General features: G+C 48.0%; 2 protein-coding genes across 3 annotated transcripts in view; one reads left to right on the top strand and one right to left on the bottom strand.

The window, feature by feature from the left end:
- DNAI1 (dynein axonemal intermediate chain 1) overlaps window positions 1–11351 on the top strand; it is a 59967-nt gene extending 48616 nt beyond the window's left edge. Inside the window, exons 14-20 of one of the 2 annotated variants that reach the window (XM_045470105.1) lie at window positions 2319–2408; window positions 2539–2626; window positions 3268–3347; window positions 4789–4937; window positions 5044–5143; window positions 7795–7980; window positions 11023–11351. In XM_045470105.1, coding sequence (XP_045326061.1) covers window positions 2319–2408; window positions 2539–2626; window positions 3268–3347; window positions 4789–4937; window positions 5044–5143; window positions 7795–7980; window positions 11023–11121 — 792 coding nt within the window. In that variant the 3' untranslated portion in view covers window positions 11122–11351. Of the gene's footprint in view, window positions 1–2318; window positions 2409–2538; window positions 2627–3267; window positions 3348–4788; window positions 4938–5043; window positions 5144–7633; window positions 7981–11022 lie in introns of those variants that run through there. The other variant, XM_045470106.1, reaches the window with a different exon arrangement.
- Window positions 11352–11408: 57 nt separating this feature from the next.
- ENHO (energy homeostasis associated) lies at window positions 11409–13509 on the bottom strand. Its single transcript, XM_045470116.1, has 2 exons — window positions 13232–13509; window positions 11409–12215 (listed from the first exon to the last, which is right to left on the bottom strand). The coding sequence occupies exon 2, from the start codon at window positions 12052–12054 to the stop codon at window positions 11824–11826; it is 231 nt and encodes a 76-aa protein (XP_045326072.1). The 5' UTR covers window positions 12055–12215; window positions 13232–13509; the 3' UTR covers window positions 11409–11823.
- Between the last annotated feature and the right edge of the window lie 13238 nt (window positions 13510–26747).

The raw sequence follows: 26747 nt of genomic DNA on the forward strand, positions 1-26747 counted from the left end.
GACAGATATGAGAAAGGGGAACAATTGGTGATGCTACCTGGCACTCTGGTTGGGAGTACCCAGTAGAGCACCCACAGAGGTAGGAATGCCAGAGCAGGAGCAGGTTTAGGCAGAATCCAAGAAGCTAAAGGAACACCTAAAATTAATATAACACCATACATTATTTATAATTAAATACATACATATGTACATGTATACATACATAAAATTAAAAAAAAAAAAAAAAGCCAGAGGAGGTGTCCTACAGGCAGTTGGTTGTATAAGCCTGGAGCCTGGAGGAAAGCTTAGGCTGGTTAATGGTATGTCAGAGACATCAGAGTCTAGGTCCTTTTTAAAGGGACTGTGTCTCAGAGGAGACCAGAGAGGTTATTTTGGATCTCAAATGCCAGGCTGAGATAGATGGACTTTGTTCTGTTAGCAGCAGGGAGCCATCGAAGATTTTGGAGCCAGGGAGAGAACTATCTGTTCAAAGGTGACTGGGTTCCTGCCCCATGGCACAGACTAGTTCCCAAGCGAGCCCATCTAGGTAGCCCAGCACTATTCAAGCCCCACTGTGAAGCCTCAACCAGCAACACTCTTTGGAGTGTGTGTGTGTCCTGTGCTATACTGGGGAAGGGCACCGGGAAGGATAGATGAGCAGAGATGGGGGTCAAGTATATTTGCCCTGATCAGATAAGGCAGAAGAGAAGGAATCAATTAAGTAAGCTTCATCTGCTCCTTACTACCTTATCAATTTCCTGGTCATTCTTTCCTTCTCTTAACCCCACTTACCACCTGACACCCCCCCCCCCCACCATTTACACTACCACCTCCACCCCAGGAGCATGTGTTTGACTTGTACACACACACACACACACACACACAGAGGCTCACTTGCAAATATACACAGCAACCCCCATTGGGCATCAGGCTGCTAAGTGGGGTGTGAAATACAATTTCCATGCATGCTGGCGGCTGCTCATTAAACACTTCCCTTTGCAGCTCCCTAGCGCCTCTTACAGCCTGGCCTTTGACACCCCCTGTCCCCTCCCCCCTTTAAAGAGACTACCTTTACACAGAAGGGGAATTGGTCTCAGCCTAAGGGCCAGCTCTGACTTATACCTCAGAGGCTCTGTGGTATTCTAGGCCCCCCAGTGGAAAAAAGAACCAGCTGACAGGACAGGCCCAGGCAGGACTGGGTCCGCCCTCCTGTAGCTCTGATCAGCCAGGCCTGGGGGTTGGTTGGGGACAGGCCATCCCCTCTCCCCTAAACCACGCCCCTCAACAGCCATGGTGACAGCTCTGGTCACAGGAAGCTGAGCTGGGTTCTATCCTCCCTCACTGGGCCTCTACTTATGACAGGGGGAAAGGACAGGGTCCCAGCATGGGAGGTCAGGAGAGAGCTGGAGTATGGAAAGCTCTGGGCACCCAGCCCCACCCTAGCTCTCTGGGACACAGCTTGGCCAGGCCTCCACATCTGGCAACAGAAACTTGAGCCTCAAGCGTGTCATCTTCATAAGACAACAGCTCTGTCTCCAAAACACTTTCCCATATGTTTTCTTCCAGCCCTGAGAAGATGGGTGGGGCACGGTTATTAACCCCAAGTTGCAGATGCAGAAATGCAGCTCAAATTTGAGATTTGGGAGCACGATTCTGGGAGCAGGAGCTCATAGTGAAGTGAAGGTGGGAACAAAGGAGAGACCACCTAGAGAAAAGCCCACCTGGAAGCGGAGAGCAGGGGAGGGGACCTTCTCCTCCTTGTCCCCCAAGCGAGCAGGAAAAACTCTCCTGCAGAACCTTGGCTCCCTGATTCCTAGGATGAGGGTCATAATGAGGATATTCACTAACATTTATTGAACATTTAATAGTTGCAATGTTCTCTCATCAGGGCCTCATGTTCATTGTCTCATTTAGTCCTTACAACAAACCTGTGCTATTATAGTTCCTAGTTTATAAATGAGGAAACTGGTTGATGGACTCTGTCCTTTCCAGGCCCTTTCTACATAAGGAGGTTGAGACCAGAGACACCATCTTCCCCTACAACTGGCTCTGGAACCCAACCCAGGGAGGAATTGGGCACCTCCAACACCAAGCCAGGGCATTAGGGCAGTGCCCTGAGTGGCATTGTTATCCCAGGATGGTCAGGGAGAGAGGGATGAGAGAGACAGAGATGGGTGGAAGGAGGGAGGGAGGGAAGGCCAATTGCAGGACTCTGGGAAATGGGCTCCCAGAACTTGCTTCTGAACCTGACATGGACTTTTGAGGGAGCCCTGCTCAGCTCCCAGCCCTAACTCGACACCATACCAGTGTCCCACAGCTCACGGTTTGGGATGTTTCAGGTCAGGTGGCAGAAGGATGACATGGACAACAACCTTAACTTCTTCTCTGTGTCATCTGACGGCAGGATTGTGTCTTGGACGCTCTTAAAGGTGCCTGTTTCCCAGAAAGGGTCATATGGGGTGGAGATGGGGCTTGTGGGGAGCTGAATGGCAAAGTCTGCTCTCAACCCTGCTGATGTGGTTCCACCCATGTACCCTCCCCCATCCCTTGTGACTGCAGAGCGAACTGGTTCACACAGATGTCATCAAACTGAAAGTGGAGGGCAGTACCACGGATGGTCTCGATGGGTTGCAGCTACACACAGTGGGTAAGATCCCCAGCCCACTCACACCCAGGCCCGGCCACCTCACTCAGGCCTCATGAGGGTCAGAGATGGTAGCCCTCCCCCTTTACCGAGCAATCCCTCCTCCACTTGTGCTGGATGGAAGCCTGGCCCTGTCCTCCCAGTGCTTGGCTGTTTGCAGACCCTCTCTGTTTATGCAGGTCCCATCCCAGTTTGCAGACCCTGTTCCTGTTTATGCAGATCAGGTGCTGTTATGCAGATCCAGTCCTGTTTATGCAGATCAGGCCCCTGTTTACCCAGATCCTGTCCCTGTTTACTCAATTCCTACCCTGTTTATGCAGAGTATATCCCTGTTTGCATAGACCATGTCCCTGTTTGCAGACCCTGTCCCTGTTTACCCTGACCCTGACCCTGTTTAAATCAATTCCTTCCTTGTTTACCCAGGCCCCATCCTGTCTGCAAAAGCACTGGCCGTTTGCAGTCCCAACTGCCTGGGACAAGCAGCAGGCCAGGCGGCCGGTTTCTGTTTGCTTGCCTAGCCCCAGCCCCTGCAAAAGCCTGCAAGAGCCAGAGCTCTGGCTGTCACCGGGGTCTGCTGGGTAAAGGAGGTGCTGGGAGCCTCCCTCCCAGAACCGGTCTAACACTGCTGTACCTCTTCTCCCAAGGCTGTGGCACCGCCTTTGACTTCCACAAAGAGATCGATTATATGTTCCTAGTGGGCACAGAGGAAGGAAAAATCTACAAGGTGAGGCAGCACTGACCTGAGAACCATGAGAGTTTATCCTTCTCAACAGACCCTATTCTGACAGATCTTAGGGTTTGACCAGTTCTAGGAAGCTTCTTGGGAGAAGAGAAGGTATTTCTTGACTTGTTTCGGTGGCAGGAAGAGTGGATGACTGCAGGAAAGAGGATGAAAATCTAGACGGTGACTTTAGCCCAGTCTGGCACATTTCCCTCTGGGCCCTCCCTCCCTTCCTAGGAGTAGAGGAAGTAGAAGTAGGAGTGGGTGTTGGGGGGGAGTTGGAACATTCTGAGAAGACTTCCTGGAAGAGATGAGAACTTCAGCTGAGCTTTGAAAGCCAGGTAACAAGAAAATTAATCTCTGAATCCTGGGTGTCTCAGCCAGTAGGATGGAACTTCAAGGCCAGTTTCTGCAAGGTCTCAGTGTTAGTAGGTGAACATCCTTCTGAACCTCCATCCATCCAGAAATAGCTCTGCTGCAAGCTTTTCTTAGGCTCAAAGACTCAGAATGTTAATTACAGGCAGCCTCCCGGGAGCCCCTAAGGCCCAGCAGGAGCTGGTCTGAATGCAAAAGAGGTCCCCACCCCCCTGTACACCCCTCCCTATGGCAGCGTGGGAGAGGCAGAAGGGAAGAGACTAGTCAGTCACACTATCTCCTGGAGGGAGAGAGGGAAGGGCATGATGGTCTGGGCAAGAAACCCAATGGGAAGTCATGAGTTGGGACTTGCTTCTGGCTCTGCACCTGCTCTTACCTGGGCAAGGTGGAATGTTTATCACTATTGAGAGGATTCTATAGGCTGTGAGTGGACTCAGGCCTTGGCCTGCACAAAGGCTAAGGCACACATCACCCAGGGCCCCCAGGCCTGCTTGGCCTTGGTTCCCAGAGAGAAGGCCTTTTCTACTTGGCCTGGAATCCTCTGGGCAGACTACAGCACTGTCTCTCACCCTCCAGGAAAACTCCCTACCCACCCAACCCCCAGCACATTAAGCCCCTCCTCTTTCTTTCTTTCTTTCTTTCTTTCTTTCTTTCTTTCTTTCTTTTTTTTTTTATTTCTTTTTTTAACGTTTATTTATTTTTGAGACAGAGACAGACAGAGCATGAATGGGGGAGGGTCAGAGAGAGGGAGACACAGAATCTGAAACAGACTCCAAGCTCTGAGCTGTCAGCACAGAGCCCGACACGGGCTCGGACTCACGGACCGCGAGATCATGGCCTGAGCCGAAGCCGGCAGCTTAACCGACTGAGACACCCAGGCGCCTTTCTCTTTAGTGTTCAGGGCACAGAGAAGAGCAGCCAGTAGCTTAGTCCCATTTCAGCGGTGACAATAATGTGGGGACAGAAGAGGAGTCTTAGTTTCTGACCCTCCAGGGCACCCAGGGAAGTGTGGTGGCTGCTGACCTCTCTCTCATTCCTGACCCCCCCACCACCCTCACCCTTGCCCCAGTGCTCTAAATCCTACTCCAGCAAATTCCTTGACACCTATGATGCCCACAACATGGCAGTGGATGCTGTGTCCTGGAACCCATACCACACCAAGGTCTTCATGTCCTGCAGCTCCGACTGGACAGTGAAGATCTGGGACCACACCATCAAGTGAGACACATGCCCTCCCTCAGGCCGCACTGTGGGCTGGGGCCACCGGGGCTCTAGCACCATGAGCCCTCTGTATGGCAAACTTTCTACCCCTCCACCACTGCAGGACCCCGATGTTCATCTATGATCTAAATTCAGCTGTGGGCGATGTGGCCTGGGCACCATACTCTTCTACTGTGTTTGCAGCGGTTACCACCAATGGGAAGGTGAGTGCCCCGGCCAACCCTCTACTAGAGATAGGATGAAGTATCTCAGGGGCTCCCTCTTAGCCCACAGAGTACCCTGCTCAGGTAGGGGAAGGTGGGACATAAGGATTCTGTATTCTCAAGGGTTAGGCAACCCAGAGCCCTATCAAAAAAAGAATCATTCACCCCATGAGGCCTCAAGGAGAAAATGGTGCTGTTCATCTTAAAGGAGAGAACACTCTGGGGGATAAGATGCCATGAGGAGCAGTTATCTTCTCTGAAGGTCCTGGGGAGGGAGCTACAGGATGGCAGGGACAACCTTGATGTAAGGGAAACTTCTGAGCCAGAGTTTATCTGTGATTGAAATAATGTCTAAAAGGTAGCAAATTCCTCATCCCTGAGAGTGTGCAAGCTGAGTCTGAGAAGGGGAGATGAGAGGGGTCTGTGTAACACTGAGAATTGGTAAAAGCTCAGAAACAAACATTTTTTGAGAAAATTCTTGGATACAAATCCATTTTTCCTTATGGACTTTGATATAAACTCAGAGGCAACTACTCAAGGAAAGACTATAGTTTAAGGCATCACCCTAAAGTCAATCAGTCATCTATTTGCTGAACAGAATTTTACTAAGGGCCCAGCACCAGGCAATTCAGGTCCCTATCGTTCTAAGAGTTCACATTCTTTTTTTTTTTTTAATTTTTATTTTTTTTTTTTTCAACGTTTATTTATTTTTGGGACAGAGAGAGACAGAGCATGAATGGGGGAGGCGCAGAGAGAGAGAGGGAGACACAGAATCGGAAACAGGCTCCAGGCTCTGAGCCATCAGCCCAGAGCCTGATGCGGGACTCGAACTCACGGACCGCGAGATCGTGACCTGGCTGAAGTCGGACGCTTAACCGACTGCGCCACCCAGGCGCCCCTAAGAGTTCACATTCTTGTGAAGGGACAGAGAAAAAAAGCAACAACAAAAATAGTGTTAAGTGCTAGGCAGAGATTGAAAGAGGAGTATGTGTGTACACAGTGTTCATAGCAGTATTCATAGTAGCCAAAGAGTGGAACAATCCAAACATCCATCAATTGATGAATGGATAAACAAAATATGGTATATCAAAAAGATTATTATTCAGCAATAACAAGGAATGAAGTATTGGATACATGCTACAACATGGATGAACTTGAAAACGTGTTTAGTGTAAGAAGTCAGTCACAACCACACACTTGTAGGATTCCATTTATATAGGTCTAGAATAGGCAAAGCTATAGAACCAGAAAGTAGATTTGTGGTTGCCTAGGGCTGGGGGTGTGGGAGAAAATGGGAAGTGACTGCTAATGGTACAAAGGTTCTTTTGGGGTGATGAAAATGTTCTAAAATTGGTTGTGGTGATGGTTCCATAACTGTAAATATACTAAAAACCAAGAATTGTATACTTGAAGTGGGTAAATGTTTTTGTATGTGAATTATATCTCAATAAAGTTATTATATTTTTTTTTAAAAGAGAGAGAAAAGGGGCACCTAGGTGGCTCAGTCCATTAAGCACTCAACTCTTGGTTTTGGCTCAGGTCATGATCTCACAGTTCATGAGTTCAAGCCCCACATCAGACTCCACAATGACAATGCAGAGCCTGCTTGGCATTCTCTTTCTCTCCCCCTCTCAAAATAAACAAACTTAATAAAAATAAGTCATTACTTGAAGAAAGTTTTAAAAAGAGAGAGAGAGAGAAAGGGAGCGATGTAAAGAAAAGGACTGGTCTCTTAGAGTCGTCAAGGAAAGCTTCTTCAAATGGTAACATTCAAGCTGAGAGCTGAATGATAAGAGCCGGCCCTGTGTGAAGACAGAGAGAAGCATTCCAGACAGAGGGAAGAGCTAGTGCAAATGCCCTGAGGTGAGAATGAGCTTCAAGGTGTTTAAGGAACAAGCAGGCAAATATGGCTGGGTCTAGGAAGCAAAGGAGAGAGCAGGAAGTGAGAGTGGAGAGCGGAGAATCTGGAGTCAGGAATTTGGATTGTATATATACTGCCAAGGGAAACTATTGGAAGATTTTAGATTTTTTAAAGGTAAGTTGAGAGGCTGCCTGGAGCATGGATTGTAGAGGGGCAAGAGCGGAAGCAGAGAGACCCATTAGGAAACTGCCACAGTTGTCCAGGCAAGAGTTACTAATGGTCTGGACTTAGGGAATGGTCAAAATAAGATCAAATATTTGTTGAGCACTTATATGACAAGTGCAGTCTGAGCACCTCACATATATTAAACCCTCGCATATGATATAAACCCTGGCTCTGCCACTTACTAGCAAGTTAGCCTTAAGGGCCTCTATCTCCTCATTTATAAAATGGGGATAATAACAGGACCTACCCTATAGAGTGGCTGTGAGGATTATTAGGTGTACAACTATGTAACATGATCCTACAAAGTCTGGTACATAGTAAGCTGTTCAACAAATGGTAGCTGCCACTATTGTTAATTCTGCATAAATTTTCTAAGCTTTTTGTTCTCATTCCCTCAACCACAGGAAAATGTAATCAGAGACACAAATTCCCTCTCCCACTGTCTCCAGCTCCAGTGTGCTAGACTTCTGATGTGTTTCCCCGGAAAACTCATGTGCTAGTTCTTCTGAAGTGAGGGACAGGGTCCCCATTATCCTTGAGTATGCTGACACCCACCTCTCCACAGACTCATGTGTTTGACTTGTCCATCAACAAGTATGAGGCCATCTGCAACCAGCCCGTGGTGGCCAAAAAGAAGAACAAGATCACCCACGTGCAGTTCAATCCCATCCACCCTATCATCATTGTGGGTGATGACCGTGGGCACGTCACTTGCCTCAAGCTCTCACCCAACTTGCGCAAGATGCCAAAGGTACAGGCTTGGGTAGTATGGGCTACTGTAAGAAATAAAGTTTCCAAGATGGTGCGGTTGAGAAAAAGGGGAGGAGCCAGGAGGTGACACCCCCCCACCCCCCCCACCCCCGTTTCTGGCTTGGGAAATGCAGGTTAAGGGTGGTGTCATTGCCCAAATAAGGAGCACAAAAGAGGTAGGTTTGTGGAGAGACAATGAGATCAGTTTTGAAATGCTGAATCTAAGTTACCTGGGGGGCTCCCACGCAGAGACATCCAGTAAGCAGGTGACTATCTGGGTCCAAAGCCTGGGGAAGCACGTGGACATCATTAGCTTATTTGGTGTAGACCAGGTTATCCAGGCAGGGGGCTTGGAGCTTAGTCACTTAGTCATTGGCTGGGCTTAAAGGGCCTCAGCTCCAGTGGTCCCTGAGCTGGGAGCTGCGGGTCCACACAGGGAAAAAGGTAAAAAGGAAAAGAGGGTAACTAGGTCAGCAGCTAGGCAGTCCTCCTTTTGAGTTCTGGTTCCTTTCTGAGATCTGTACTGATCTGGAGACGGTGCCCAGAGCCCAAAGGCCCTGAAAACAGGCCATGAAACCTAGAGCCAGGACCTCAAAGTCTAGATCTCAGAGTCCAGCTTCAGATGTAAGAGTCCAGGCCTTAGAACCCAGAATCTAAGAATCCTTAGAATCCCAAATAACCCAGAGCCCAGTCCTGCCCATTTGGGTGCTAAGAGAGGATATGGAATTTGTTTTCTGCCGGGTTCTAGGCCAGGATCAGAGCTGGGCCAGGGCTGGACCAAGTTGCCCTGATGACTACACCTCTTGGTTGCAATATGGGGCATTTATTTGCAGTTTGAGGCAAGGGCAGGCCTCTTTCAACTACCGATACCTGCCTCCTTGCACCCTTACCAAGGCAGGGGCTACCGCAACGTACCTCTGGTACCTGCCTCATCTATTCCCCACAATGACCAGAAGGCAAGGACTGGGAGTTTGGCCGGGCCTGTAATTGTAGCCAGCTGGGGGAGGGGGTGGACTTGGCTATAAATACTCAGAAGGCTGCTAAGCGCCTGCAGCTGTGGCCTAGAGGCTGTGGTGGGCTGGGAATGGGGTGGGGTGGGATGGGATGGAGGAGTTGGGCATGGTCTGAAGCTCTTTGCTGAGCCCAGCTAGTTGGCCTCAAGGAGGAGGGAAGGAACAGATAAAATCTGATCTTAATTTAGTGAGGAGAGAGACTGAAGATTGAGCTGGCAGAGCTGGACAGCCCAGTGAGAGACAAGGGTACAACCATCACACCATGAGGATGGTAGATCTGAGGGTGGGGAGGGCTGCCCTGCCCACTCTGACCTAGGGAGGCAAGGATCTCCCATAGTCCCAACTCCTCTCAGAGCAAGGGTCAGTCATAGCTAAGGGAGCTGGGCTCTGTATATCCGGCGACCTAGATCTCTGAAGACCTGAGGAAATAGATGCCCGGGGAACAGAGGACCTGAGCAGGTGACACAGCTGAGGGCTAGTACTTCAGTGGATTAGAGGTTCCTGTGAAACCGTCATCTGATCCTATCAGTAGTCAAGTGATTTGTGCAAAAGGAAGTCTTCTGGGCATCCCTACCCCGCCCCCGCCCCTCTTCCGGCTTTAGTCTCTCTGCCCTTCTCAGGAGGGCTTGGCCACAGAAGCCCAACTTCCTGACCCGTGAAGCTTCCCCTAATTGGTGTCAGAGCACAACTTGTCAGAGGTCAAAGACTATCTTTCCCTAACTACCATATAGATGGGAAACAGAAGCCCAGAAAGGCAAGGGACTTGCCCAAAGTCATATAGGGAATTAATGACAAAGCTGAAACTAAAAGCCACGTCCTGAAATTCCTAGGGGATGGGGTAAAGCCAAGAAGACAGCACTAACTTGATTTGGGAGGGAGAGTAGTTAGAGAAAAAGACATCTTTATCCTCTGCCTAGAGAGTGTAGAGGTGAACTGGGCAGTGGCAAAGGCACTGGGCCACAAGGGGAGAGGGAGACAGATTTCGGAGCAGGTGCAGCAATCACACCAAGAGGAAATCTAAGATCTGCGTGGTGTCAGCGGCCCGGATGGGGCCAGGAAGGGGCTTGCTGGCCATGTACTCTCTCCCCTCCTCACAGCCCAGGCCAAACCTAGGCTGGGCCCTCAGCAGGCAAGGCTGGAGCAGGTGCCAATGAGCAGTGGGCACAGGTGGCTGAGAAGGCAGGGGAGGGGGCTCAGGAACAGAGGGAAGGCAGGAAATGGCAGCTGCCTCAGCCTAGCCCATATCCTGCTGCCTGAACAGAAGGGAGTATGGAACTAGTGCTGGTCTGCCATAGAGCTCTTGGGGCCTGTGAGTTACACATACCCCAGTGTCCCAATTCTTTTTCTCAGGGCATTAGAGTGCCCTGTGGACCAGGGTGAGGGGTCATAAATTTAGGATCTGCTCTTCTGAGGAACAGTCGCACCTAATGACATCTGGAATCACATGGGCTATCTCATTTGCCCTCCTGGGTCTCTTGACAACCTCCTCCACCCTGGGTATGTCTGATACAGCAGACCTGGCCCCAAATGTCACTCCGCTCCAAACCTGATCTGAAAGTTTTGGTACTAGGTGAGGGCACCTGTGGCTTTGTCCACACCTCTCTCCCTCAGCAAACACCCATCTTTTAGTTCCTTGTTAGGACTCAGCCAGGGACACTCCTGTGGAAGGGTGGTCCCAACAGTCAGAGCCCTCACCTCTCCCCAGAGCTACAGCCCTCCCTAGCCTGAATGGCTAGTTCCTGTGAGGGTCAGTGGGTGGAAACCTTCTCCCAGCATCAAGACCCTTTGTTGATCTTAGATTCAGAGCCACACCTAGATTCTTGAGGGCCCCAGCTGAGCCCATGTCTCCTAACCTGAGTTGGGGAAGGACCCTGTGGGGGTGGGGAGAGGCGGGGATCCAGTATCTAACTGGGTGGAAAAGTGGTGGGACAAAGCTGGGGCAGGCTGGGCAGAGGAGGCAGAGGTGGGACCCAGAGAAAGGCGGCCCACCCCTCACCATTCCTCCCCCACATGTACTCCCCCCACTCCAGGAAAAGAAGGGGCAGGAGGTACAGAAGGGTCCAGCTGTGGAGATCGCAAAATTGGATAAACTGCTGAACCTGGTGAGGGAAGTGAAAACAAAGACCTGAGGGCCTGGTCTCAGTCCCTGTCCCATTTCTTGAACCCAGTACTTGTAACCCCTGACCCTGGTACCTAAGCCCAGCCTTAGCACCAAGTATGTGACCCAACCCCTGATCAGGTCCCAGTATCTACCCTTAGCATCTCCTTCAGCCCTGGTCCCAGCACCTCACCCCAGGACTCAGCCCTCAACCATTATCACATCCTACTCTACACAAATAAACCTGTGTCTGGAAACTCACCCCACACCTTTAATTTTTCTACCACAGAGTCCCCAGGAAGAGGAGGGAATCTCAGGTTAGAGCCATAGTTCCATTTATTATCCAGCAAACAGTGGGAGGACCCAAGGAGGGGCCCAGCCTGGACACCCTCCCATTATTGCCATGGATTCCAGTTTGCTTCCCCAACGTCAAGGGCCTGGAGGCGATTGGCCTAGGGAGAGGTGGACCCAACCCGTGGCCCTCAGTATGGAGCAGAGTCGAGGTGGCCCTGGCCCTAGCACCAACTCATTGATCCCTACCCAGACCTGTCTACCTAGGGCCACCAGAGCCCCTCTTGGAGCGAGGCTGGCTAGACTCTGGGCTGCTAGGTCCAGCTCCAGACAGGCTGGATTCTGGGTTCTGGACCCCAGGCTGGCTAGACCCTGGGATCCTGATTCCAGGCTCTGGGTGGGGTAGACTTAGGTCCCAGACTCCAGGCTAGGTGAGGGGCCTTCAGGGCTGCAGCAGGTAGCTGCCTTCATGGCTGGGCTTCTGGGGTGGGGGTGCCTTCTCAGGACACGGGCCAGGGCTGGAGTTGGGACTGGATTCAGAGAGGGAGTCGATGTCCGCAGAGCGGGAATGGCAGGCCCAGCAGAGAATGACCCAGAGCAGCAGCAGCAAGAAGCCTACAAGGCCGTTGCAGACGATGGCAATGAGGGCCCCCTGAGAGATGGCTGCCCCCATGACAGGCAGCACCCTCAGACCAGCACAGACCACGGGGCTGGCTCGATGGCAAGGCCCATGCCGAGGCAGGACTCCAGTACAGCTGGCCTTCCAAAGAGGCTGTTCTGTCCACACACTCAATGATTCCTGGGCAATGGAGATGTCCACCTGCAGTCTTGAGCCTGTGGCAGGTACACAGCAGAGGAAAGGGTGGTGAGGAAGGGGTAGGGTGAGGCCTAGGAGGAGAGGCCTAAGAGAATCCTGTCCCACATCTCTGGCTTCCCTGGCCGAAGACTTTGGGTGCCGGCAGGCCCAAATAACCCACAGAGCCAACACCCCCATCCTGAGGCTTGGCTCTGGGCACCTGGATGGGGGTGTAGCCACAGTGGGGAAGCTAGAGTAGACAGCCTATATCTCATTCTCCTTAGAACCAATGGGCATGGCCTGGCCCTGCCCACCAAGCTTCCAGCCCTCAAAAGTGCTGTGAGAATGGATGAGATGAGGAAGCCCAAGGCCTTGAAGGATGGGGATTGTGACCAGTGTTGGTGTGGCCTGGGCGCCTCCCCCTTCTCAGGACTCCAGCCAGCCAGCCAGCCAGCCCAGGAGACCTCCAGAGGTGCCAGCTCAGACAGAGGGAACTTTGTGGAGGCCCTGGCAGGCATGTGTGGGTCTGTGTATCCAAGGCTGTATACTGGGGTGTGCCTCTCTGTGGGACTGTCTCTCCAGGTCAGTTGTGTATGTCTGTGTCTGGCTCTTAATCTGTCTTTAGGTTCCCTTGCCTAGATGTGTGCCTCTGCCTCTGTATACCCACCTCTATGTTTGTGCAGCTATGTGGCTCTCTTTATATTTGTCTCTGTCTCCATCTCTGAGTGTCTGAGTGTCTCTTTTTTCGCCCAGGCTATCTCTGTGTATCTCTGTATCCGTCTCTGTGTGTATGGGTCTCATGTCTCTCGGTCTTTCTTCCCGGCTGTGTGTCGCTCTGTCCCCGTGGACGTGTCTCTCTCCCCTTCTCCGTGGGGTCTGTCTCTGTAGTTGTGAGTCTCGTGTGTCTCTTTGTGTCTGTCTCTCCTCCACCTCCCACCCCCCCCCCCCCCCCCCCCGCCCCGGCTGTGCCGCTACGTCTCCATGTGGGTCTCGGTCTCTTTATCTCTGTCTCTAGTTCTCGGGGCCCGTGCCCGTGGGGGGAGGGCCCCCTTACCTGAGTTGAGCCCGGTGTGCGCGCCCGCGGGAGGGTCCGGGGCTGCGGGATGCTGGGCGCCGACTGAGACTCAGGAGCCTGCGGGAGGGGAGGGGGGGGCTGGAGGCGGGCAGGGGCGATGTCACCTCCCCCGGCCCTCCCCCTCGGCCGCGCAGCCTCCGCCGGCCGCTCCCGCCGCGGCGCGACCGGGGCGGCCTCTGCCGCGGGCGGTCTGCGGCGAGCTGGCACCTCCTCCCCCAGGGGCGGTGCCTCCTCCGCGGCCGCGGAGGCTCGCTAGCTCGCTCGGCTGCGCTCGGGCGGCGGCGGCGGCCCGGGTGCGGGGTTCGGCTAGGCTCGGCTACGTTCGGCTGGGTTCGGCTGGGCTCGACTGGGCTCGGCAGGCAGCAAAAACAGCGGAGAACCTCGCTTCCTGAGAGGCCGGCGCCGGCAGCCTGTGGAGGGCGGAGCCATCTCCGCGCCACTGCTGTCACCCGATTGGCTGGCTGCGCCAGGCTCCTGGGCGATTGGTCGCGCGCTGGGGTGGGGACTGGCTCAACCCTTGTGCCCGGGTGGGGAGGGGGCGGGAGAAGGACTGAAGGGACTACTTGGTCTCGATCTCTCCGGGGGAAGGGGGCGGGGATGAAGCCCACCTACTTTTGGGAATTTCTTGCACCTTCAACACCCGGAAGAGCTGTACATCCAACATCTGAGAAAAGCCTATGTACCCTTATACATGAGGAAACTGTCCCTCCATATCTGCCTCTGCCGCGGTCATCTGGAGGAAGGCCTTGGGCCCCCACATCTGGGAGGAGATTGAACCTCCTCATCTGGGAAGCCCTTGGACTTCTGCACATCCACTTCCACCTGGGGGTGGACTCTGCACCCCCACTTTAGAGGGTTTGTAGGCGGCTTTACATTCCCTGGCCCCAGGAGATGTGAGCAGCTCTGCCAATACAAGTTCTTTGGACATATTTATTGAGTTCCTACCCAGTATTGGTCAGGGGTTCGTGCTTTGCTGCGCTGTGGGAGAGCCTAGGACAGAGAGGAATGCGGTACTCTGAGAGATCGCTCATCCATGGCGGGAATAGGACCAGGCATGACTCTCCATCCTAGAAGCTCCTGACTCTCTCCATCCTACAGTCTCTCCTAAGAGGAAGATCAACTTGGGCAGGAGCTGTCAGGTAGGCCTTCCTACCCACCTCATACACCAGTGATTTCTAAGTGTTCTGAACTGGACCCTTTTTCCATCCTGCTCTACATGTTCTCCATGGATGAGCACAGTCCTGAAACTATACCACGAAGACTCTCAATGCTCCCCAAACCAGCTTTATCTCTGGAATTCTAGACATAGATCGAAGTGCCTTCCAGAATAAGGGTGGTGTTGATTCCTGGTTCTGCCACTTAACTAACTTCGTGACCTGGAGCAAGTTACTTAACTCCTTTTTGCCTTAGCTTCTTCATCTGTAAAGTTGTTTTAGTAATAGCTACCGCTCAGGGTTGTAATTCACCAATTCATTTATACTGGACCAGCCACATCTCAGCAAATACCAACTGACACAATTCCAAGGACCATATAGCTAAGAGGCCCCTTTCCTCAATGCCGTGAAATTCACATGAGATCCCTATAAATCCAAATGCTATCTTGGAAACCAGTAAGGGAAGGGTAAGGTGATCTGAAACACTGAGTCATCCAAACTTACTGAATTACTTAGAGACTGTCTAAAATAAATTTTTAGACCCTACTGACTTTACCAGAATGGATTTAATTCCCTTGCCCCTGTTACCCAGCAAGGGTGGGGGCATTGTGAGCAAGATCAATTACTTCTAGGAAACAGAAGAGACTTATATTGCACATCTGTCATGTGAGTGAATTTGTGACCCAGCTGCAGGAGTTTGAATTTTATCCTGAAAACAGTGGGGAGCCACTGAAAATTTTTGAGCAGAGGAGTAAATGTGATCATATCCAGAAATTAGAGGGATGATATGGGCTGCTGGGTGGAAGGAGAGATTGAAGGCATTTGACGGTGAAGGCAAAGAGTAATGACAAAGGACTGAAATGATGTAGGGGAAGAAGATTGGAGAGAAAAAGAGAACAATGAGGATATTTAGGAATTACAACTGGCAGGACTTAGAGACTTAGACCTACAGGACATGAGGAGCAAGAGGGAGAATAAAGTCTGGGATAACTCCCAGGTTGGTGACTAGGGATACTGTGATGCCATTTACTGAGATAGAAAACACACGAAAAGGGGTGAGTTTCAACAGGGGTTGGGGTGGTGTGTGTTGGGGGGGGAGATGGAGGATGATGAATTGTTTTAGATATGCTAGATTTGAGGTACCAATTGGACACCTAAGTTGAGATGTCCCATAGACAGTTGGGTAAGCAGGTCTGGGGTTCAGGCTCAAGACATGTTGTGAGTTATCAGAAAATGAGTAGTAGTCAAATCAGAAAAGTGGATGAGCTCACCGAAGAAGAATAAGACCTGGTTCAAAAACAAAAAAACATTTATAATCAGATACTGAAACCTAAAGACAGGAATGCCTCAGGAACAACTGGAACTAATAGTCACAAAAGCCATTAGGTTCTCTCTCCACCTCTCATCTGTTACTTTGTGCCAGTCTCTTTCCTCTGTTCTCCCCTGCCCCCATCATCCTCATCTCCAGACTGGCTTTCAATGCTTTTCTGGTCTACATGGTGAAAAACATCACTTCAGACAGTCACAAAGCTTAAAAATCTTATTGTCTAAGCACTCAACAAGACACTGGTTTCTTTTTCTTGGTTACAGTTTGCAAATTCCTCAGGAAGTACTCTGATTGGCTCAGCTTAGTTAGATGCTTAATTCTAGACCAATCAACTGTGGTCAAGAGATGGATGAGGCTCAGATTGCCTAACATGGCATTGGGGGACAGAGGGGTGGTCCTAGGAGAAGATAGAATGCAGACTGGCAGGTGTTTGCCCTAGTCCACCCCTTGTTTGCCCAACACACACACATCATTTTCTTATATGTATGATTCCAAAAATGTCCCCACCTACATATTCCAGCCATTCCATGATATTTATGCCAGTAAATTCACCCCCTCTTCTAGTATACAGCAGATCAATGACACATCCAGCTACTGCTTCTGGGGTTATATCATAGCACCATTGTTCTTCATATATAGGTTCTCTGGCTATTGTCCCTTCATGTTCCAGTCAGTTTTCTATAAGGTGTGAATATGGCTTCTAATAATCTCATTACCTTTGTTTGAACTGCCTTTGAACTCCTTTAAACCATTACCCCCAACCCCCTCAAAAAACTCCAACCCCCAAATTCCTGATATCTAGAGATGGAAGAAATAAAGAATAAAATGGAGTAAAAGGAAAGCACTGTAAGGGCGGCTCAGTTGGCTAAGCATCTGACTCTTGATCACGGCTCAGGTCATGATCTTCTAGTTGGTGGGAGATCTTTCCCTCTCTCTTCGCCCCCTGCCTCAAAAATAAATAAATAAACAAACAGATAAATAAATAAATATAAGGAAAGAAAGAAAGAAAGAAAGAGAGAAAGAAAGAAAGAAAGAAAGAAAGAAAGAAAGAAAGAAAGAAAGAGAGGAAGGAAGGAAGGGAGGGAGGAAGGAAGAAAGGAGAAAGGTATCATCTATATTTTTTGGCCATGAATGACAATGAAAATTGCGGGGTAGGAAATCTCATGGCATCTGTTGACTCACTTCTTTAGCTACAGTTTCTCAGTCAGCCAATCTGGGTGCTCCAGGTTTTCCCCACAAAGATGTGATTCCTTATCCAGTGTTCTGAGAGCATAATTGTGGAGGATTTCTCTGTGGGGCACTGTACTAGTAAGTACTACACTTTCTGGTGGTGTTTTAGGGATTATCCTGGGATTGAATAATCACAGATCTCTGCATTTATGAGGATTGGGTGTGGTTTTATTTTCTTCCCAGAATGATACAATTCTTTTAAAATCATCATCAGCTGTCAGTTTCATCTGGGGGAGAATTCCTTTTGCTAATAGCTTATTCATCCTAAAGCACATCCACCCCCTCCCCCCCCAGTTTAAACTGAAATCAGAATATAGTCTTGCAAAAAGTGGCATGTAACAGTTTTTTAGTTTTATTTTTCCTAGTACAGTTGATCCTTGTACAATACAGGGGTTAGGGGCACCAATCCCCTGCATAGTCAAAAATCCATGTATAACTTTTTAAAAACATTTTTTTAAGTTGTTTTTTTTTTTTTAAATAGTAATCTATACACCCAACGCAGGGCTCAAACTCACAACTCTGAGATCAAGAATCACACACATTTCCCACTGACCCAACCAGGCGCCCTCTGTGTGTAACTTTTGACTCCCTCAGAACTTAACTACTAATTGGTTACTAATGACCAGAAGTCTTACTGATAACATAAACAGTTGATTAACACATATTTTGTATATACATTATATATTGTATTCTTATGATAAAGTAAGCTAGAGAAATAAAATATTATTAAGAAAATCATGAGAAAGAGAAAATACACTTAAGGTACTATTAAAAAAAAAAAAAAAAAAACACATATAGGTGGACCTGTGCAGTTAAAACCTGTGTTGTTTGAGGGTCAACTGTAGTTCATAAAATAACTTGCCTCGTGTAATTGATGGAACATGAGACTTATTAAACATAATAATTTTATCAGAGTTCTTTTTCACAAATAGAATCCACCCTAGATAGTTAAAACATAAAAGGGATTTGTTAAAAGATATTATTTAGCTCAGAAATGTTAGGAGGGCTGGAGAAATGGATTTGAGGCTCAGTTTCTAGGAACAACACTCAAACCATACCACACACAACCCGATGAAACCACAGTCACTGCCACTCCAAATACTAAGTACCAAAAGTTTAATTTGACTGCCAATTTTACAAGCTCTGTAGCACTTTTGCAGTAAGAACTCAATACTGCAACCAGTGGGAAACCACCACTGTTACCACTACCACCAAAAAGTGGACACTTGTACTACCAGCAGTAGCAGAAATTGAAGTCTTATGTCCAACCTGCTTCCTTCCTAGGTATCTAGAATTAGCTAGGTAACAATTGTTACAAACAACCCCCAGATCTTAACTGGCTTGAAATAACAAAGATGTATTTCTTGCATGCTACAGTCCAGCATGGGTGAACCTGGGAGGAGGAGTCTGCTCACTGAGATCACTCAGTGAGCTAGGCTAATGGAGGCTTCTCCATCTTATGATGATGCCACTTTTTAAAAAAGGATTTTGTTTTTAAGTAATTTGTTTTAAGTAATCCCCATCCAACGTGGGGCTCAAACCTACAACCCCCATGTCAAGAGTCGCATGCTCTACCAACTGAGCCAGCCAGGCACCCAATACCACTTTCTTGATAGGAACCTTCGGTGTTTGCTGTGGTAGAAGAGAGTGAGGAAAAATGCACACTGGCTTCTACTCACATTGCACTGATCAAAACAAATCTCATGGCCATCCCTAACATCAGGAGACAAGAGAAGTGCAATCCTCCTAGTTCTCAGAAGGAGAGGAGAACCAGAAATATTGAACTTTAGTGATATTTTCCTCACTCATATTGCTCACTTCCAAATCAGTTTCACATGGGGAAAGTAGCTTGCCTATACACAAGCTGCATAGGATGATGGAAATTTTAGTTATGACTTCTAAACTAAGCAGGCTGGATTTTATTTTATTTTTTACTTAGTTTATTTTTTTTTTAAATTATTTTTTGGGGAGAGAGAGAGTGAGTGCACACATGAACAGGGGAGAGGCAGAGAGAGAGAGGAAGAGAGAGAATCCCAAGCAGGTTCTTGCACAGGGCTCAAACCCACGAACTGTGAGATCCCATGACTTGAGCTGAAATCAAGTCAGATGCTCAACTGACTGAGCCACCCTGGCACCCCTATTTTTTTGTTTATTTTAATTTATTTTGAGAGAGAGAGAGAGAGAGTGCCGGGGAGGGGCAGAGAGAGAGGGAGACAGAATCCTAAGCAGGCTCAGAACTGTCAGTGCAGAGCCCAATGCAGGGCTCGAACTCACAAACTGTGAGATCATGACCTGAGCTGAAATCAAGAGTCGGACACTTAACTGAATGAGCCACCCAAGCGCCCCAGGAGGCTGGATTTTAAAATGTGAATTTTCCCATTTAGGAAAACTATTTAAAAGGTGAAGGACATCTATGAATACAACATATTTCTACTACCATAATCAACACTAAAAATTTGTAGAACCATGCTCTCTGAATCCTCAGGTTTGCCAGAAAAATGCAGGGCCTGTGCAAGCTCTTGGAGCAATTTCTCTTTTTTAGTACTATGTTTTTCATAGTGCTAACAGGGGCACTTTCAGTCCCTCTAAATCTGCCTCTGGCTTCATGGGAAATCACACACTGGAGTGACAGGGCTAGAAGCCTTTCTTCAACCTGCCCTGGATTGATGCCCTTGCCTCACCTGCATTCCAATCAACTTACTTTGCTATGAGAAGCACCATCACATTTGCCTGGCAGGATAGAAACATCAAAAATGGGTGGTCTGCAAGTAGTTAGGGGACAACAGTGTAAGTATTTCATTTGGAATAAGAAGTGTGTTTCAGTCTGAACCTCAGACTGCTAGAAGATAGATCATTATGTGCCTTGCTGAATTGCAGAAGCTGCGTTCTTGGCTGTTCTCTAATGCTGATGATTAGGAAACTGAGGGGTTCTAGCAATCAAGATGGCGATACACTGGGAGAATCAGAGGAATTGGGAAGTCCTGCTTGTTGTCCCCATCCTGCCTCCTCTCTCTCCTATTTTCTCTCCAGACAAACTTCCTATGTTTCTTCAATCCATATAATAATAAATCCAGCTTCTGGCAATTCTCAGCTTGATAGCTTAAATCCCAACAAGATATTGGCTCATTTCTCTCTGTTCTAGTTCCAGCTTACCCTTCTCAGTTCCAGTTTCAAAATTCCTAGGGACTTGCTCTCATGAGCCTGGCTTTGGTCAGGTGCCATTTCCCTGTATCAGTGATCCATGGGGCGGGGGGGGGGGGGGGGGGGGGGCTGGGTAGTGAGGTCATTATATGGTGGCTCCCATGATAACCATATGAGTGAAAGGCAGTTCTCACCAGAAGGGAGGGCTATCCAAACAATACATAAAGGAGTCCACCATACTAACATTAATGGATGCAGGGGAAAGGATAAATCTGCAAAGTAAATAAGGAAGTAGCTGTCAGAGAGATAGAAGAAAAACCAGGAAGGAACACCGTTTCAGAGAAGCCAAGAAAGGACAGAGGTTCAAGAAAGAGGGAGAGATCAGCAATCCAGAATGTCAGAGAGGCCCAGTAGTTATAGAAAAGGGACCATTGGATTTAAAAGAAAGGGTGCTGTTGATTATCTTGGCAAGAAGTTGTTCCAGTGGGCAATGGAAGGTGGGCAGTGGAGATGGGGTATGTGGTGGCCACCAGATCTGAATGGTTTCATGAGTAAGAAGCTAATACAATACAGATGACTCAAGATTATTGTAAAAAATTGGGGGGAAGGAGAATAGATACACAAAGATGTGGAATCAGAGAGGGTTTATATTTAATTTCTAAAAATTTCTTTTATGTTTCTTACATAGGCATGTTTAAATACTGGTGGGAAAGGACCTGGAGAAAGAATATAATTGGTAGCTATTTTTATTATTACTGTCCATCTCCCCTGGGCTGTGCAGATCCAGGCAAGCAAAAAGACAGGGACAAGAAGTCAAGATCTGGCAGAAGGTATGAACCACTCCAACTTTTCCTAGGCTGCACTAGCAAGTAGGGCAGAGAGAGGAGGTGACTGACCTCAGCACTGGGTGACCCAGGTTGGGTCCCAGGACACACCCCAGGCCCTGGGATTTCACCGTGGTCTGTGCCCAGACAGAGAGGCCTTGTGTGGAGAGCAAAGGATCCCAAGGGTGGAGCCAGTCATCAGCTGGTGGGAGCAGGGTGAGCATAAGGCAGTCATACTCTGGGACAGGCAGACTTGCTGTGACTTTGCTCTGATTTCCTTATCTTGAAACCATGCCTGTTGCTGCCCCCTACCCGCCTACTCGCTCCTCAGCATCCCTGCCCAGCTGTCACCTGCTTTGTCAGATCCTCTTCCCAACCTCCCATCACTCCTCAGCCGCTGCCCCCACCTTCTGCTCTCACCATCCCTGGAGGTGGCTCACCAAGGTCACTTTCACCTCCTTGTCACATCTAATGAATATTTTGTAGTCCTTATCTTTGTTGACTTCTTGGCAGCATTGAGGCTGTTGATCCGTTTTCGAAACTCCATCTTTCACTGCCTTCCATGAAGCCACCCTCTTTGGGAACAGTTATTCCTCTTCCTAAAACAACTATTGTTAATTAAGCACCTAGACTCTGTCAGAGCTTTACATTCATCATGGATATCCCTCACCTGCATGCAAGATAGGTCCATGGAACAGATGAAGGAACTGGGACTCAGGTAATCCACAGGTTTTCCTGAAGCCCCAGAGAGCAGTGATATAGTCTGGATTAAAACTCTGATTTGCGGAGCACCTGGGTGGCTCAGTTGGTTGAGCATCTGACTTTGGCTCAGGTCATGATCTCATGGTCTGTGAGTTCGAGCCCTGTGCCCCACATTGGGCTCTGACAGCTCAGAGCCTGGAGCCTGCTTCGGATTTGGTGTCTCCCTCTCTCTCTGCCCCTCCCCCACTCAGGCTCTCTCTCTCTCTCTCTCTCTCTCTCTCTCTCTCTCTCTCTCTGTCAAAAATAAGTAAACATTAGGGGCGCCTTGGTGGCTCAGTCGGTTAAGCGGCCGACTTCGGCTCAGGTCATGATCTCGCAGTCTGTGAGTTCGAGCCTCGCGTCAGCTCTGTGCTGACAGCTCAGAGCCTGGAGCCTGTTTCAGGTTCTGTGTCTCCCTCTCTCTGACCCTCCCCCGTTCATGCTCTGTCTCTCTCTGTCTCAAAAATAAACGTTAAAAAAAAAATTAAAAAAAAAAAGTAAACATTAAAAAAAATTTTTTTTTAAAAACCCAAAACTCTGATTTGCTGCATTGTCCTCAACTTCAGCATTCTGTCTGTCTCCCTCACCTCCCTGGCCCCCTCCTCTCTGTTGGGCTGTGCTCTCTTCCCCCACTCTCCTCTCTTCTCTCCTTAACTGAAGTCTTCCTTTGCATTATGGCTTCTGTGTCCATTTTGTGTTGATGATGCCTTAACTCTAACCTAGACCTCACTCCCAAGTCCCAGACTGATGTTTGTTGTTGCTGCTGTTGCTCTTGTTATTAAAAGCTAAGATTTATGGAGCATTTACAACATGGCAGGCACTGTCATGCTAATTTCTTTATATACATCATCTCATTAAATCCTTACAAGGACCCTATGAAGTACAAGCTTTTCCCATTTTCCACTTAAGGAAACTGAGCTGTAGAGAGATTAACCACCTTGTCCAAGGTTAACAGGAGCCCAGGTTTATCTGACCCAAGTCCATTCTCTTAACTACTGACCTAAGGCCTTCTACCAAGAAGTCCCACTAGTGCCTTACACTTGACATATATAATCTGAGCCCATCTGCTCCTTACTTGCTGTATGACCATAATATGCAAGTGATTGAATGTATGAGCCAGGATTATTATCAACTTCTCCAAAGCCTATCCTCCCCCTTTGCTAACTATTTCAATAAACAGTCCTACCATCTCCCACTCAACAGGGTTGTACAAGGCTCTTCCCTCTCCCTCCTTTCCCCTCCACATTCATCAAGCTATGATGATTATGTGCTCTAAAAAGCACTGTTCTCACTGACCAGGCCCTGGTTCTTCTCCTACCTGCCCTCAGGCCTTCCACATTATTCATTCAAAGCACCTCTCAGCTACCTCTTCTTCTGCATTCTCTTCCCTCCTTGCCCTCCTCTGCACAGCCACCAGAGCAGTCTTTCCCAAGCACAAATCTGACAAAGTCTCCCCAGCTCCCAGGGCCCTCTGACTCTCAGTAGAAGTTCCTGAACCTCAGCCTGGCTCTCAAAGCCAAGACTGCCTGGCTCCACCTCTTCTGCCGCCCCAGCTTGCACCCGGCCCACTACTGACCACAGGAGGGTCCTCACTATTCCTGCCTTTCCCTCCCATCCTTCCTTGGGCTTCCCCCCCAGGGGTAGGAGGTGTCCTCTGCCTCTCCATAGTGCCCCCCATAACTGGTATGTGTTTTTCCTGTGACACTGAGCCCAGTGGTTGGTGTGCTCAGGTGTGTAGAATTAGTAATGTTTCTCTATTTTATAAAAATGAAATCTATGGTTACACAACAATGTGAATATAACTAATACCACAAAACTGTACACTTAAAAAATGGCTAAAATGGTAAAAACAAAACAAAACTAATTATAATTTCTTTCCCAGGTCTTTGCTCCTGGAGCTAGTAGGAAAGTCATTTTGGGAGAACCTCCTCACCCCTTCCTCCCCACCTGTGCAAAAATCCTGGGTTTTTATGCTGAGATTCACATGTTCTTTGCTGAGATGCCCATTTGGGAGCTCAATCTCCAGGGTCCTGCCTTCTCAAGCTCACCATGTCTCCATTCCTAGGGCATCAGTAGGCAGTGTTTGTGGGTCCCACCTACTCCTGCAAACACAGATCCCCTCTTCATTTAGGGGTACTCTCTAGATTGCTTTGACCTTCTCCTCTCTCCTTAGCATAATCCCCTGAAGAAGCTTAGGCTTCCACAAGGCTAGAGTCAGGAAGATGTCTTAGGCTGAGGGGCCTGGGCCTGCAATGCTCACCCCAAAAGACAGGGAGAAAAAAGGCCCAGCCTTCTGCCTGAGACAAGAAAGGAAGACTGCACTGGAACAAAACTCCATTAACATCTCAGTAAGTTATCCAGGCACACCAACTCCTGCCTCAGGCCGTCAAATCCCCTGGGGGCAGAAGTCAAAGGTATCCTTCCCTGCACATACAGACACACACTAACACATTCATACACAACCCACAAACAGAGGTACACATACATACAAGTGAAGACCTATGTATAGAGAAACAAGTCTACCCAGACCACAGGCATGCGCATGAAAACACATCCATACAGAGATACACAGGTCTTGCACTCACTACACACATACCACATATCCAGGTAATACACATAAAGAGGTTCACAGGTCTTCATAACCTACACATATACACACACATGCGCATGTGAAAGTAAACCTACTGACAGACTTACAACAGGTGTGGGTGTATTTTAGACCAAGGACCAAAGAAGTCACAGATTGGTTTTCTAGAGATGAAAGAGTATCTGTATGTAGAGGACAGGCTGATGGGAGAGAAAGCCAGGTAGTAATAGCGAGGGAGAGATACTAATACCAAGGAAATAGAATAATGGTTTGTTATATCGTACCAACTACTCACCTAGCCCTCATTCACTCATCTGTTAACTTAATAGTTACCAAGCTGGGTCCTCCACTGGGCTAGGTGGGCAGAGAGAACTGGCCCTGCTCTATTGGCACCCATGCCCAGCCTGTGAGGGAGAGACCTATCCATGAGCAACAGTAACCCAGAGTGGTGACTGCTGTGATAGGAGATAAATATACCCCATCTCTGGGCAGCAGCAGAAGATAGGCAATGTCAGGGAAACTTGAATCAAATATTGAACAAGTGGGAATTGGAGGGATGAAAGAGATGGATGAGGAGGCCAAGGGAACAGCACATAGGAAGGTGTATTAGATTCCTGTTGCCTTTTTAACCAAATACCATAAATTTAGTGCCTTCAAACAACACAGATTTATTCTGTTACAATCTGAAGGTCAGAAGTCTGAAATCAGTTTCACTGGGCTAAAGTCAAGATGTACGCAGGGTTGGTTCCTTCTGGAGGCTCTGAGAGGAGAATCAATTTCCTTGCCTTTTCGGCTTCTAGTGGCTGTCTGTATTTGTTGGCTTGTAGACCCCTCCTCCACCTTTCAGTCTCCTGATTCCATCACCCCATCACCTCTCCTTTGACTCTGACCCCTTTCACCTCTTTTCTACTAGGATGGTTGCGATTACATCAGGACTACCTGATAATCCAGGATAATCTTCCCATCTCAAGATCCTTAATTATAGCTGCAAAATCCCTTTGCCATGTAAGTTAACATTCACAGGTTCTGGAAATGAAGATATGGAAATATTTGGAGGCCAATTTTTAAGCCTACCGCATATTATCTCACAATCTTCAAAACCTCTAATGTAAATCTTGTCCTCAGACTGAAAATGAGGAATCTGAGGCTCATAGAGGTTAAGTGATTTACCTTAAAACAAAAGAGATGATAGATAGATTAGATAGTCTGTAAAAAAAAAAAAAGTAGACTGAAAAAATATACATGCTTGTTATTTAAAAATTATAAGCCACACAAAAGAATACAAAGAAAAATGCAACCTGTCACTAAGTCTCACCACCCAGAGATAGGTCAACATCTGGTGAGAATAAAGTACTGGGGTGGAGGCAGGAAGTGAAGAGAACAGTATATAAGAAGAGAGACAGGTAGAAAACTTATAGATGAATGGGACATACTGCAGAAGCAGTTTTTCTGACTTAACATACAAAACATACTTGAAATTAATCGAGGGAAAAGAAACTAAAGTGAAAACAAAGGTGGCTGAGTCAGTTAAGTGTCTGAGTCTTGATCTCACAGTCATGAGTTCAAATCCTGCTCTGTGCTGGGCATGAAGCCTGCTTAAAAAAGTAAATAAAACAAAGTGAAAATGAAGGAATAGCTGAACTTTCAGCTAAGCATTTCTTCATCTCGAAAATTAGTCATTCCTAAAAGACCCCTCTCAAGTTAAGAACAATTTTGATTAGGAGGTTGGAGTAGGATTTTTATCATTGTCAGTTTTATGAGCTATAGTTGCTCTATGAAAGAAAATGTGATTAGTACGTCTGCTTTCCTTCCCACTGCTTCTCTCCATTCCAGATTATGTTGCCAATGTTGTTCTCACTTTATAAGGATTTATATTTACAGTGTGTTCTACAACTAAAATTCCCAGTTTAATCTTCACTTAAGTGGAATGAATGTTCACCACCTGTCCTTTCACCATAGATCTCCCTTCCTCAGCTTATTTTGACTAGTCTCTGGCTGACTGAATTTGTCACTGTGTAGTTTTCAGAAGCGCTCATGAGTTCTGTATCCCCAAATTCATGAGTGAGATCAACCAGTTTGTTGGTTATGTTTGGGGGTAACACTTTTTTACCCTTAGAAATTCCTAGATATTGCTTCATTATTTTGGTTTGTTGAATGTTAGGTTGCAGAAAGCCTAAGATCAGACTGAATTTTCCTCCATACACGACTTGCTCTTTCTGCCTGGGATCCCAAAGTATTCTTACTTAATCTTCAAAGTTTAGTAACTAAATCAGTATTTATAAATCAGTATCAATTATTCTGTATCAATTCTTCTGGTATATGGTGTTCATTTTCAGTCTGGATATTCAGTGCTTCCTTAATTTCAGGGAAAGCTTTTCTGTATTTCCTATCTTAATATCTTTTTCTGTTCCATTTTTGGAACCTCTACTTTAGGGCTGCCAACAATTATGCTTATAGTAGCTTGCCTCTGTCCTACTAACTTCACTCTTAA

This window comes from Leopardus geoffroyi, chromosome D4, assembly GCF_018350155.1.
Source record: "Leopardus geoffroyi isolate Oge1 chromosome D4, O.geoffroyi_Oge1_pat1.0, whole genome shotgun sequence".
Lineage (NCBI taxonomy): Eukaryota > Metazoa > Chordata > Mammalia > Carnivora > Felidae > Leopardus > Leopardus geoffroyi.